The sequence below is a fragment of the Lates calcarifer genome, linkage group LG19 (assembly GCF_001640805.2).
Source record: "Lates calcarifer isolate ASB-BC8 linkage group LG19, TLL_Latcal_v3, whole genome shotgun sequence".
NCBI lineage: Eukaryota > Metazoa > Chordata > Actinopteri > Centropomidae > Lates > Lates calcarifer.
The window spans coordinates 4,384,105-4,397,053 of NC_066851.1; the positions used below are offsets into that span (position 1 = coordinate 4,384,105).

Consider the following 12,949-nt stretch of genomic DNA (forward strand, 5'->3'; position numbering starts at 1 on the left):
TTTCCAGTCACCACAGGCAGCAGTTTTCATCAGAAACATACAGTTTCTCTATATGAGTGCTAATACCCCCCTGTGTCTGCTGCATGTGTTAAGAAGGCAGCTGTTAGCGAACCTGTTCAGCACAGCTTTATTCAGTGATGTCAGTACCATTAGTAGTTGCAGACAGAGGACTCGTCTTGTGTGAACACTGTTTGCCGTCTGTGATTAGTAGGTCACAGCACAGAACATCGCAGCAAACATCCACAGCCAAGACCACAGACCTCTTTGTGCCAGATCATACCCTGAGAAATGCTCCTTGTGTGTGAGAGAGCGCTTGAAGGAGAGGAAACAGAAAGTCTGACGTCAGAACTAGGCTGGGTGTGAAGAAGGCCCAGAGAGGGAGGACAGCTGGAAAATTCAGGGGAGAGTGAATGTAAGAGGATGTAATCAGGTCAATATTAAGTGAGGAAGAGTAAGCAACTTGCAGGTTATGTACAGACAGTTTTATTCTACATTTATATAACAAAATACAGTTTCTTTACTTTGTGTTTTTTGAGAAAAGACAACAGGAAAGAGGGTGGAAAGTATGGCAGTAAACCAAGAGCAACAGCACTGAGTGGGATTTCACAGTGAGGAATCCTACTCTAGGCAAACACACCAATGGCTGACTTGCTCATAAAGACAATCATGTTAAAGAGAGAACTTTGAGAAGGTTGGGCTGTGTGTATGTGTATATGTGTGTGTTGGTGTAGACACAGACACACACTCCACTTAGCTTGAGTCATTATCAGCTTGCGTTTCATCCAGTAAGCCATCCAAGTGTCCAGATGGTCAGAAAAGCTGCTTCAATGCTCTCCCTCTTTCTCCCTCCCTGCTACACACTCTCCTTTGGAAAAAAAAAAAGGTTATGCCAGCGATCAACTGAAGCCAAATAGAGGAGGGACACAGATTGGATGTCAGGTGGATTTAACTGCATGAGGAGCAGACAAAGACCAGAAAGTTGAATTCGGATCAGTTACGCGCTCCTGCTCTTCTCTTCCATTTTCTGCTTGATTTTATAGAATTTAAATAAAAGGACAAAATTCAGGTGCCACCCATCTATAAGTGCCAGCAGGCTTACTGCCCAGTATTTGGGGTGGGGGGGGTATTCCCCAATGTGAATCGGAATGGTGTGGTTTTTGTTTATCACAGTCTGCAAATGCAAATATCCTCAGGAGATGAATAAAAGGTGCAGCAGTATTATCTCTGCTTGTCCCTCTGCAAGTCCCCAGTCTGTTCTGTGCTCTCCCGAGCTGAACCGCACACAGGGATGGGATGGGTGGAGGGGGTTAACGGTCAAAGCTGAGGAGTCCAGAGGCTTTGTGTTGCAGGTATTATTTGCAGAATAAAAGCTGGTGAAGTGGAGACTGGAGAGCTCTTTAAAGTTTTCCCTCAGTAGCCGTACTTGTCATTTAGGTGTGTGCGGCCATCTCCAGTCTGACCTATGAGTGAAGAAAAGAAAGTCTGAGCATCTCAAGGATCCACACGCACCAATGCATGTGTTATTATATGTTGGAAAAAAATGTCTTGAAAACAGCAGAATGATTATCCCAAGATGTTTGGAATCTGTTGATTTACATGTTTGCATGGTTCAAACCAATCATGGTGCTAAAATGACCTGCTGCAATTAGTCTTTAATTCAAGCTTATCTTATCATTTTAAGTGACTTTGATCTACATTCCTTGGTGAACAATGAAAATGTTGCTGTAATTCTGGCTGCATAAATGGACCATGACCATGTTTACTTCCTCTCACCATATCCTTAAAAAAATATTCCTTCGTTCCTGAGCTCAGGAATGAAGGGAGGAAGTATTCTTTAGCCCAGGAACATGCAAGCGTTTGTTATAAAATACACATAAAATATGAGAACAGCACTGCTGTCCTGGCAAAAAGTCTGAAGATTTGGAGACTACTTATCAGACTCTACATTCAACAGTCACATTAGACAGGTTGTTTACCTGCAGGAGGCATCCACACAGAGTAATCAGGGTCGTCCTCTGGATACTGTCCTGAGAGCTGCACTGGTGGCTGTGGAGACACACCACAAGGAAATTGGATTTATGTCACACTTTTCTCTATGATAGACTGGACAGTTGATTATTGTGTATGAGGACCTACCCTGCTGGGTCCCATCACTTTCTTCTTCTTTCTGGGACTGGAGTCAGCTGCTGGCTCTCTGTCACCTTCTGCTCTGGACTCTGTGGAAACATAGGTACAGCACATTAAAGATCAAAACACTGACACATGACAATAAGAGTGATGAGTGATGAGATTAACTAAGTGCTGCACAGTTTTCACATCCTTGTGCGAGATACTTGAGTATTTTCATTTAATGCTGCTTTTTACTTATACTCCTCTTCAGTTCAGAAAGGTAATGTTGTATTTTGATGCACCACACTTCTATGACAGCTTTAGTCACTAGTTACTCTTCAAATTAAAATTTTACATAAAAACATGATGAATTTATATGTTACACTGTTAATGGACTGCATCACCAAAAAACATATAAAGCAGTTATAATTAGCTACCAGCTACAACTTTAAAGTGCTGCTTACATGTTTGTGCATCAATAATAATGATTCAACAATATAACAATAAAACACTGGCACACGTCATTTGTATAATGACTATTGCCTATGACACTTTAAGTAACTGTGGCACTAATACCTCTGTACTTTTACTTATTCAAATTTTGAATATAGGATTATTTTTGATATTATTTTTATTGCTATTTTACTGAAGTAAATGGTCTGAACACTTCTTCCACCACTTACACACAATAACTGGTACTTGGGAAAGCACATACTAATATGGATACAATAAAACACAATCACCCACTTGGACTGGGCGCTGCTGGGGCTTTGTTGCTCCTGTGCTCGGGTTCTTGCTGCACTGCTTCAGCGCACTCCCCACCTCTCCTCAGTTTGCAGCTTTGCTCTGATATGAAATCATACAAAGAAGAATATAATGTTTTAAAACTGCAATCTGTCTGTATATGGAAGCATAACAAGAGTATGCTGTTTGTGTGTATAACAGATCTACTGCCACCCAGTGGCATTATAAGACATCACCATTAAAACTTGTGAACACACTACCAAAAAAAAATCAGAAAGCAAAAATGCATAGAATATTTTCCTCTTATTATTTCCTACTTCTTCCACTAGTAAAGAGTTTTTTTTGGCTTTTTACCTTTCAGCTCTTGGGGCTGTGCTGGTTGCTCTCTTTGCTGCCTGGGGGGAGTGCGCTCTCGAGACATGGATGCACCGGACTCATCAGCGTCAGCATCAGACTCAGCAATACTTGTACATCGCTTCTCATCATTATCCTCATTTTTCTCTGTCTCCTCCTCCTCTTCCTCCTCCTCCTCTTCTCCACCTGGTGGAAGTTCTTTCATGTTGAAGAGCGCCGCAGGCAAATTGGGCCGCTTAGGAGGCAACTTCTAGAGACAGAGGAAGATGGAATAGCAGAGAGAAAGAGGCTGAGTAAAATACAATGTTTCCAGGGGAATTTAAGTGTCAAACAATTAGAGTGAGCTGAAAACATAAGAAACAACACTCACCCCAATGGTGCCAGTCTTTAGTTTGAATTTAGTTCCTCCTTTCATGGCTCCAAACAATGGTAAAGTCTTCTTAGGCTTCTCTGAGCTGCCACTGCCACACAAACACACAACATATCTTTTAAGTGTTTGAATGTGGCCTAATATATATTGGAATAAAAGACTTTAATGAATTCAAACAGTTAACTCCAGTAAGTGTTTCAAAGAAGCTATAACAAACAACTCTAACATAACTTAATAATAAATGTAGCTGATATTTCAGGACTTATTCAGGAGAAAAATCACAAAATAAAAACACAATTCACAGATTTCTGGGATAAACCAGAGAATCCAGCAGAGAGATGACTGTAGTATTGTGTCTAACCCTGGCAGAAGTGATGGCATCTGTGCAGGCCTAGTGAGTTCGACCAGTTTGCGAAGTCTCTGGGCATCTTTGCGTAAGTCTGCTACATGAACGTGAAGCTTCCGGCGCTCTACGGTGTCCATCGCTGCCTCACTTCTCACTGCAGTCATGAAGGCATCCAGCGGGTCCTCAGTGGAAGAGCCAGAGGAGTCTAAGAGGAGGGAACATGCAATAACATGCAATAACATACATCTAAACACAAAACAGTGGAAACAGTGGAAGCACAGGTGATGGTGACTCACCTCCTCTACCAGCACTGAGCTTTTTCTGAGTGTCTTCCAGCTCCTTCTCCACCTCTGACAGTTTGGCCACCTACGTTAAAATCAAATACATGAATGTTACTGTGGAAACATACAGTATGCTAACATTATAATACAAGTGCAGTACATCTCACATTATAGAGTTGTTTCCAAAGATTGTTCCATCACTTTCAGAACAAAGATCACCTGCACTATACATAGACTGCATTATTTTGACAGGTTTTATAGGGTGTTGGCACAGCGGTGCAGTGATTAGCACTGTCGCCTCACAGCAAGAAGGTTCTGGGTTTAGCAGATATAGCAAAAAAGGTCAAAAGTCATTGCTGAGTGACTGCCTCCTGTTTCTCCTATACATGTCCTGGACCTGAATCATAATCCTGCAATATTCCCCAGCTGTGTTTAAAGTTGCAGATGTTTACCAGTGATTCATAGGTCTCAGGCCGCTCCTCAATCTTCCCAGCCTTTTTCATTCGCTCTTGCCTCTTCCTCTCCACAGTGCCGGTTCGATCCAGGAAGGTGTCGTCGTCGCTGTCGTAGTAGTCCTCATCCTCCCAGTTCTTCTTCTTGCGTTTACGGGATACTGGGAATAGGATGTAAGACAGGAAATAAACTCTTATCCTCACAACAAGCTGTAACCTCTCCAGATGGCGGTTCATGATTGCACTTTCAGACATCTCCCAGTGGGGGCTGAGTTCCCACCTGCTTCCTGGCGCAGCAGCCCTCTGGCTTCCAGCATCCGACACGCCTCCAAACAGCACTGAATGGCTGCTTCTTTCTTCTTCCCCGTGTGGGTCACCTCAGCAACCAGCTGCCGACCCATGGCGTCGTCCACTGGTAGCCTAACAGGAAAATCATCATAAACTCCACAACTCACTACACCACATGACCACACTTTGTAACCTTTTTGATGTCTAAGATATTTGTCTCTTACTTTATTCTGCACAGCCAGGTGCCATGGCTTTTGTCTTCATACTCAAACTCCAGCTCCTCCCCTAACAGATACAGGATGTCAAAACTGAAGTCAAGAAATTCAAGAAACAGATACAAGTTTCTTCTGCATCTAATAAAACTTGATGTCTTCTGACCTTCCCTGTCATAGAAGCCCTGCAAAGCCTTTTTGGGGTCCTTCAGGTACGCAGCCTCCTGGTCCTCGTGGAACTCTGTTGAGAAAGGGTTTTCCTCATTCTCGTCTTCCTCTGGCACAACCTCCTCAGCTGCAGGGTGGATTTACAGGGACAGATGGAATGAAAGGAAAGGAGAGAAGATTAACTCGCTTCTTCAGTTACTTGCCTTAGGAGAAAGTTTTACAGCAGCTCGCTCAAGATGACAACACAGCAGTAAATCAACACGGCTGACATGTAACACACTGTAGTGTAATCCTGGAAAAGCTCACCCATTCCCCACGAACAGCCTGAATCTTCGTTTGACTGTTTGCTCTTGTTGCTTCCACCTTCCCCGTCTTCCTCCTTTTCCTTGTCATCATCATCATCACCATCATCATCAGAACCGTCTCCCATCATCCTCCTCTCCAGCTCTGCTTTCTGTTTCTGGGCACGCTCCCTTAGCTCTGTCACCGTTAGTTCAGACTCCTCCTCCTCATCGAACTCTGGACCCTGTGGGAGGAGAGGGAAGGTGAATGTTTTGGGTTTTTCTTTCTTTCTTTTTCTTTTCTCTCTATTTGCTTTTTGGGATAATCATCATTATCCATTTCTTGTTAAATTCATAAAAAGGGCAAGGTGATATTTTCTATACATGGGAAGATGTCAGGATTTGATATTGAGTGGTCCATCTGTGTGTCAACTAGAATGTATTTTCCTAAAGCTGGAAGTGGTGAATGCTGTTGATTTTGTTCTTTATACATTAAGTAATCTGTTGATTTATCTTATAAATTGCTGATTATTTTTCTGCTTGGCATAACCTCACAAATAACTTCCATACGCCATTTCTGCTGCAGATTTTCATGGGCTTATACATAGTACAGTGGGTCAGTTGTGTAGGCCTTCATACACTGTGATGAATAACATTTTCTACACAAGGATTTACAGAGATGTAGATGTTCCAGGTTGGTATTAGCACTGGTATTCCTGACCCAAACTAGTTAAATATTGGCCAGATGTGACACATCAGATAAACACAGGTTCTTCATTTAAGCCATTCTAAAATTCAGTGGCTCCACTACCAGATACAATACATTTTTTTAGTGCCACAGCCATCCCTGGTGCATAATGTTGCCTACATGTATCCCTATACGCCAGGTACTGTCCTCACTTTAGACATTGAAACTGCCCATGGGAATAAAAAAGTCAGATCTTGGCATCTCTACCTCCAGTTTCAACGTGTCAAAGTGGGCTTTAGAAAACTGGGGCCATAGTACATTTAGTATGGCTTTAGAAAGCAGGTGATTCAGTGGCTGGAATGATTAGTGAGTGCTATAGCTGTGGCTTTTGCTAGTTCTAAGTTAAAAAAAACACAAAAATGATGTGATGTAATGCCAAAAGCAGTCTTAAATATAATGTAGTTAAATAATGGGTGGTTACAGAATTTCAGAGGAAAAAAGTGAAAGCCATCCTTACTTTGACTGTAGTTGTCTGTCAACCATGATCATGTAATACTGTCAGTATGTTAAGTGCAGGTGTGATGGGTGTCTACAGCAGGACTCACCTGCAGGATAAAAAGTCTCGTGCTCCCACCAAACTTTAACACATGCCCCACGCGCAGCCTGATGTAAGTCTTCGGGGGAATCTTGTTCTTGTTCACCACGGTGCCGTGTGTGCTGCCCAGGTCGTGGATGTAAAAGCCTCTCTCTTCTCCGACACACTCCTCCTCTCCGGCCTGTCCGCGGAACTGAATCACTGCATGATACCTGGAGATGGAGGGGTGCTCCAGAGACACGTCACACACAGGTAAACGTCCCACCACGAAGAAACTCCTGTGAGTGAGAGGAACCTTGTCCACTATGGTGCCGTTTTTGAGAATTTCAAGAGCGTAAGGAATATCTGGAGCCCTGCCGCCCCACGGTGGCTCTGTGTACGGTAGAGGGGGGAATTTGCCAGCTGGGGGGCCTTTCGCAGGAAGCACCCTGGGCTTAGCATCTGATTTGGTTTTGACAGTAGAAACATTCTTGTCTTTATCGCTTTGTTTGTCCTCTACTTGCCGTTGGTCCGAGATTTCCTTGTCGTTAGCAGGACCAGAGGAAGTGTCGCTAGTAGTGTCTACAACTTCAGCTTTGTTATTTTCTGAAACACTTTTTGATTCGGTTGACGTTAGTTTGGACGAAGCAGCGACGTTGCCGCGTTTGATGGTGAGAGAAGGCGCCGCGAAAACAGCTGGTTTCTTAAACGGGTCCTCGGTTTCTGGTTCAGTTGTAGACAAGTCTTTCTTTTCAGGCCCGCCGCCGTTCTCTGCGGTCGAGCATTCGTCCGTTTCCATCGCAGAGCTCATTTCTTCATTTATATTTTTCAGGCTCACGTCTGACGGCGGGAGAGGCGGCCATGTTTATTTGGTGCGACTCTAAAATTTGCCCGGGTCTTCTAAGCCTCAACTGAACTTTGAAAAAACAACTAATAAATAATATGTTCCCGAAAAAAAAAACATTTGAAAAATAATTCTGAGTAAAACTACATAACATGTTAATAGAATTCAGATTTTTATATCAGTAAAAAGGAGAGGTTTGTTGCGGAACAAAACACCTCTTTAAACTATGCACCCGAGTTTTTTTGCAACAAGGACACGAAAGCTAAGTTCCTGTGCAACTTCCCTCAAAGATAGAAGGGTTATTGGCTGCAACTATCAACAGACGTTTCATCCATCTCTGTGTCGTGTGAGTTACACCACTGTATCTAACAATTTAACAGGCTATGCGTGTATGTTAGGTACTCATAGTTAGCTAGCTGGCTTATTGCTCCTCACGAGTCAGAGTTATTACTCATGTGTTCTCTCTGATATGCTCATGCAGTACCAAACTCCAATCAGACACCTGACATTTTGTGTTATTCTGCTATTCGGCAAACAGACATTCCCGTTAAACCTTGATTTTAGAGCTTAATCGAATCAATGTAATGTACTCCCCAATTCGGCATACATCAACTACATCTATACCAATACCATTTTTAACGATTACAATACTATTCCTGCTGTCTTCTTTCTTAACAAAGGTAGTGCGAACCGTTATTGCTAGTATTTCCTTTAAAACGTGTTAGTGGTTGCACTCAGAAATGATAAGGAGACATGTAAAGCAATTTCCATGCCACGTACAATTGAGATTAAATTGCGCAGCTATTAATTATTATTTGGCGTCATGTTACCTTGGCAGTTGAAAGTAAGCTGCCCCTCTGTATCAACTAAAACTTCACTTTTTAAAACTATTTTGGATAAAAACAAAACCAAACAAACAAAAAAAAAACCCCAAAGCAAACAGCTATAAACAATTAGCAAGCTAATTGAGAGCAGTGAATGAAAAATGTGAATCAATGCTATACTGAAAATATTCTGTTTTTTTTAAATAGTTGATGTTGTTTGTCTTGTGACAATCAGGGACAGGTCTTCCATTTTTGTATAAACCCTCTTCATCCGTCTGTGGTCACTTTTCCTCTCTCTCACCTTTTACAGTTTTACAGCCTTGATGCTAGTTTGAAACCAGCTTGTGTCTTTGATCACTCATCATGATGCGCTACTGGGGAGAGATCCCTGGACCTACAGGGGCACCTCCCAGCCGCAGCTCCTTTGACTTGCTCCAGCGTGAGTTTCGCTCCGTGGAGATGCAGGACCCTCCCCTGCACCAGCCCTCAGCCCAGCGTCCCCGGCCCACCACCATGCTGGACATCCCCTCAGAACCCTGCAGCCTCACCATCCACACAGTGCAGCTGTGTCAGCACACCCGCCGCCTCCGGGCCCTCTTGGCAGCGGCCCAGGCCCAGGCTCAGGGTCAGAGCTCAGCGTCCTCTGAAGCGGGCAGCAGGATGGAGGAGGGTGATACCAGCCTCCCTCTACGTCCTCCCACTCCACCTGTCATGCCAGATGATCTGTTACCTGTGGACAGCAAAGCCCCACGGCAACCCTTCCAGCTCCGCCACAGTGACCCTGAAAGTGACTTTTATAAGTAAGTTAATCTTTCTGTGTGGCTGAGCTAAGATTGGACTCCTCTTTTCTAATTAGATACCTTCCATATCTATTGAGGCATATGTGTTGCAGTTTAGATATTATGATTTATTCACATATCACCCAATATATCACAGATATAATCTCAGTCAAGTTAGCAACTAGGTATTATTTATCTCCTTCCATCTCCTTTGGTTCTTAGGGGTAAAGGTGAGCCTGTCACAGAGCTGAGTTGGCCCTCCTGCAGGCAGCTCCTCTATCAGTCAGTGGCCACCGTCCTGGCCCATGCTGGCTTCGAGTGTGCTCAGGAGAGTGTGCTGGAGACTCTGACCGACCTGGTCCACGAGCATTACCTGCGCCTCACCCGCCTGCTGCGGGTGGCGGTGGACCGGGAGGCACGGCTAGGGGCGAGCCCCTTCCCAGATGTGGTGGAGCAGGTGTTTCATGAGGTGGGCATCGGCAGCGTGCTGGCCCTGCAGCGCTTCTGGCAAGTGAGGATCAAAGACTATCACAGCTACATGCTGCAGGTGAGGTTGGGAATTAGTCAATTAACTGAATAGTCTATTATCAGAAAATTCTGATGATGGATCAGTTTTACACCATATATGAATCAAAAACACCAAATATCCCATATTTTGAACTTCTCAAATATGAGGATTTGCTCATTACTTTTCACTATGTTTTGACATTTTATAGACCAAAGAATTAGTCCTTAAAATAATCTGCAAATTAATCAATATTGGAAATAACAATTTTGGGCACACTGCTGAAAAAAATAGTTTTTTAGTGTGTAAAAAGTACCTTGGCTTCAATCACAACATGCTGAATCATCGAGTGAGAACAATGGACCGTATGGCAATTTGTGTGCAAGCTGCTTTGAAGTTAGACAGAAACCAAAGTGAGAGAATCACTGTCCTCAGTGCCAAAATGACTTCTAAAGATACACAAGTGATTAGCACTGTGGAGAGCAGAAAGTGCTGAAACTGGTCCCTCAGATTTATACCTAATTATGCAGAAAAATGTTAAATCCTGACATGTCTGTTTGCTGAAGCTACTGACCGATATGTTTTGGTCAGAAGGGAATAATATGATCGGTGCTGAAGACAAGATCATCCAGGCTCAGTTCCCACATTATCTTTCACCAGACAAATAGGACTAATAATTTTCTTTTTCAGGTCAGTAAGGATCTGTCAGAGGAATATGAGAGGCTGGTGAATCCAGAGAAAGCTCTGGAGGACTCCAAGCCCCCGAGGATAAAGGAGGAGCCCATGAGTGACATCTCCTTCCCTGTTAGCGAGGAGCCGGAAGCTGACCTGGCCTCTGGGGACCAGGCTCTGCCCATGGGGGTCCTCGGGGCCCACGGTGAAAGGCTGGCTTCAGGCCTGGATGGTGACCATTCTCCTCACACCTCAGGTGAGACCAGCAAATTTAAATGCTCCATTCTCAAAGAATTTTCTACAGAAAAGTCTCCAGTTTAAACCTTCACTGGTGGATGTACTGTGACCACATGGAGCAGGTAAATCTGCTGCTTGTAGGCTTGTAGCTTCAGTTAATCATCAGGTGTATTTTAATACGTAAGTAGCTTCCTACCTCCTTGACACTTAACTAGGACACTTAATAAAAAATGTCTGACAATGTGACCTAGTTTTCATTAGCTCACTCTTCTGCTCGTGATAATTAATTAATAATTAAGTCTGTGCTTGTTTTCTTTTAAGACATCAAGCATATTGTATTTATAGATGAAGATGCCCTCAATCCTCTGCTGACCAGTAAATTGAGCTTGATGCAGTAACTTTTAGCCAAGCTCTGCTGCGGCAGGTGTTGCAGCTAGCTTGTTAGCTAGTTAAGCTGTATACAGAATATGATGATACTTTTAATGAGCCATGAAATTATTTTTGTTGGCTTAATCCACACACACTCACCGTATAAAAATCATTTGATTCGTACTGATATTTCAAGCAAACTCTGTGTTTGTGTTTGAAAAACACCCTTATATGTTACATTTGAATGAGTCATAAAAAAAATGGATATTCTTTTTTTAAATTCTACACATGAAGCACAGTTTAATTACATTTTCACTACTCAAAACATCACTTCAAATAATTTACATGATAAGAATACATAAGGGTTGTATCAGAGTTTTATGGTTATATTTTTTCCCCATTCTAAAGAGATATGAGAGAGCTGGCATTTTAAAAACCACACAGTAGCATCTGTAGCCACAGGCTTTAAGTTTACCTTTCAAAGCAGGAAACCAATATGTGGTGGAAAATCACCTTTGCTGAATTTGTTCTCTCCTATAAGGTGGGGGCGGAGCCAGCAACTCCCCTCTGTGGCCGCAGGTAAAAATGGAGCCGCAGGATGGCGAGGAGGGTCAGGGCTCAGGCCACCACCATCACCACCATCACCACAGCGTCCTGGGTGGAGATGTTTTCGAGGAGGGGGGACCCATGTCCACCATGAGCGAATCGGGAGGGGCCATGGCGCCCTCACCTGCGGGAGCGGCGTCAGACGGCAGCTACGCCTCGCACTCACCCGACTCCCTGATGGGCACGTCGCCCGTCTTCAACCAGAGACCAAAGAAACGGGCGAAGAAGATGTGAAGAAGAGACAGCGGACTCTCAGTTTTCCACGCTACTTATCTTGGACTGGTGGTGTTGGACTCCTCTCCGGTCGAGATCATGAGCACTGTGTAAACTGACAGCAGACAATGTCATGAAAGAACTGAACTGATGAGAGGAAAAAAAGATATTTTGTATTTTTCATGTTTGTTTTTATGAGTATAGTTTCTGTCAAATAACTGAAACCCACTGAATATATTAAAGGGGTTTATTGTCAAAAGAACATCGTCCAAATGTTTTGAATCATCATTTTGTTCATTTGAACTATAAAAAAACAGGAGGTCCAAAACAAATCATAAACAGTTGAATTATTCAGCACAATGTTTTTTTTTCCCACGCTATAAATCACTTTCTTCTCACCTACAAATTACTGCCTGTGCCACTCAATCCAATCAAAAGATGCTCCACCAAAAAGGAAGATATGTTTTTTTTCTAATGAACTTGGCGTTATGATGTATTTACAACCCCTCGTTTCCCTTCTGCAGCGCACTACACTACTTTACATGTAGCCCAACACAGCAGAGCGATCCACACAGAGACACACACACACACACACACACACACACACTTCATGCACCTGTCAACCTGAAGCCGCTCTGCCAAATTAGCATCTGTTTCAGTAATGAGGCAAAGCTGTGAATGCAACACCAGAGGCAATTATGGTTTGGTTGTCTGCATCATGAAGGCGACATCAATCCAGCCTTAATGGCAAATTAATTATGGCATGCATAATTTTGCATGCTCAATGAGCAGGTCTGTTTGGATACATGTGATTTTCTTTTGTGTGGGCCTCTTTCATTTTCACAATAGGTGGGTCATTGTGGAAGTGCTGATGGGGTCATGTGTATTGATATTCAAGCAGATGTAGTTAATTTATGTTTTTTTTGTTGTTTTTTTGTGGCACACCTTAAAAATGTGTTTGATCTGCAGTGCTGTGTGAGCCAGGTGGGAATAGGAGCAGCTGGAAAACTAAATCAGTATTCCAAACTTAGGA

General features: G+C 43.2%; 2 protein-coding genes across 2 annotated transcripts; one reads left to right on the plus strand and one right to left on the minus strand.

Moving 5' to 3' along the window:
• Positions 1-460: 460 nt before the first annotated feature.
• Positions 461-7,757, minus strand: slc4a1ap (solute carrier family 4 member 1 adaptor protein). The gene is made up of 14 exons (XM_018695201.2): positions 6,899-7,757; positions 5,631-5,850; positions 5,323-5,451; positions 5,169-5,229; positions 4,937-5,076; positions 4,657-4,817; positions 4,220-4,289; positions 3,939-4,128; positions 3,578-3,668; positions 3,208-3,457; positions 2,857-2,955; positions 2,137-2,216; positions 1,977-2,046; positions 461-1,460 (listed from the first exon to the last, which is right to left on the minus strand). Exons 1-14 carry the CDS (start codon positions 7,676-7,678, stop codon positions 1,411-1,413), a joined length of 2,391 nt encoding a protein of 796 aa, XP_018550717.1. The 5' UTR covers positions 7,679-7,757; the 3' UTR covers positions 461-1,410.
• A 184-nt stretch (positions 7,758-7,941) lies between these two features.
• supt7l (SPT7 like, STAGA complex subunit gamma) lies at positions 7,942-12,178 on the plus strand. Its single transcript, XM_018695203.2, has 5 exons — positions 7,942-8,057; positions 8,846-9,335; positions 9,537-9,861; positions 10,510-10,747; positions 11,639-12,178. Exons 2-5 carry the CDS (start codon positions 8,899-8,901, stop codon positions 11,935-11,937), a joined length of 1,299 nt encoding a protein of 432 aa, XP_018550719.1. The 5' UTR covers positions 7,942-8,057; positions 8,846-8,898; the 3' UTR covers positions 11,938-12,178.
• Positions 12,179-12,949: the final 771 nt, after the last annotated feature.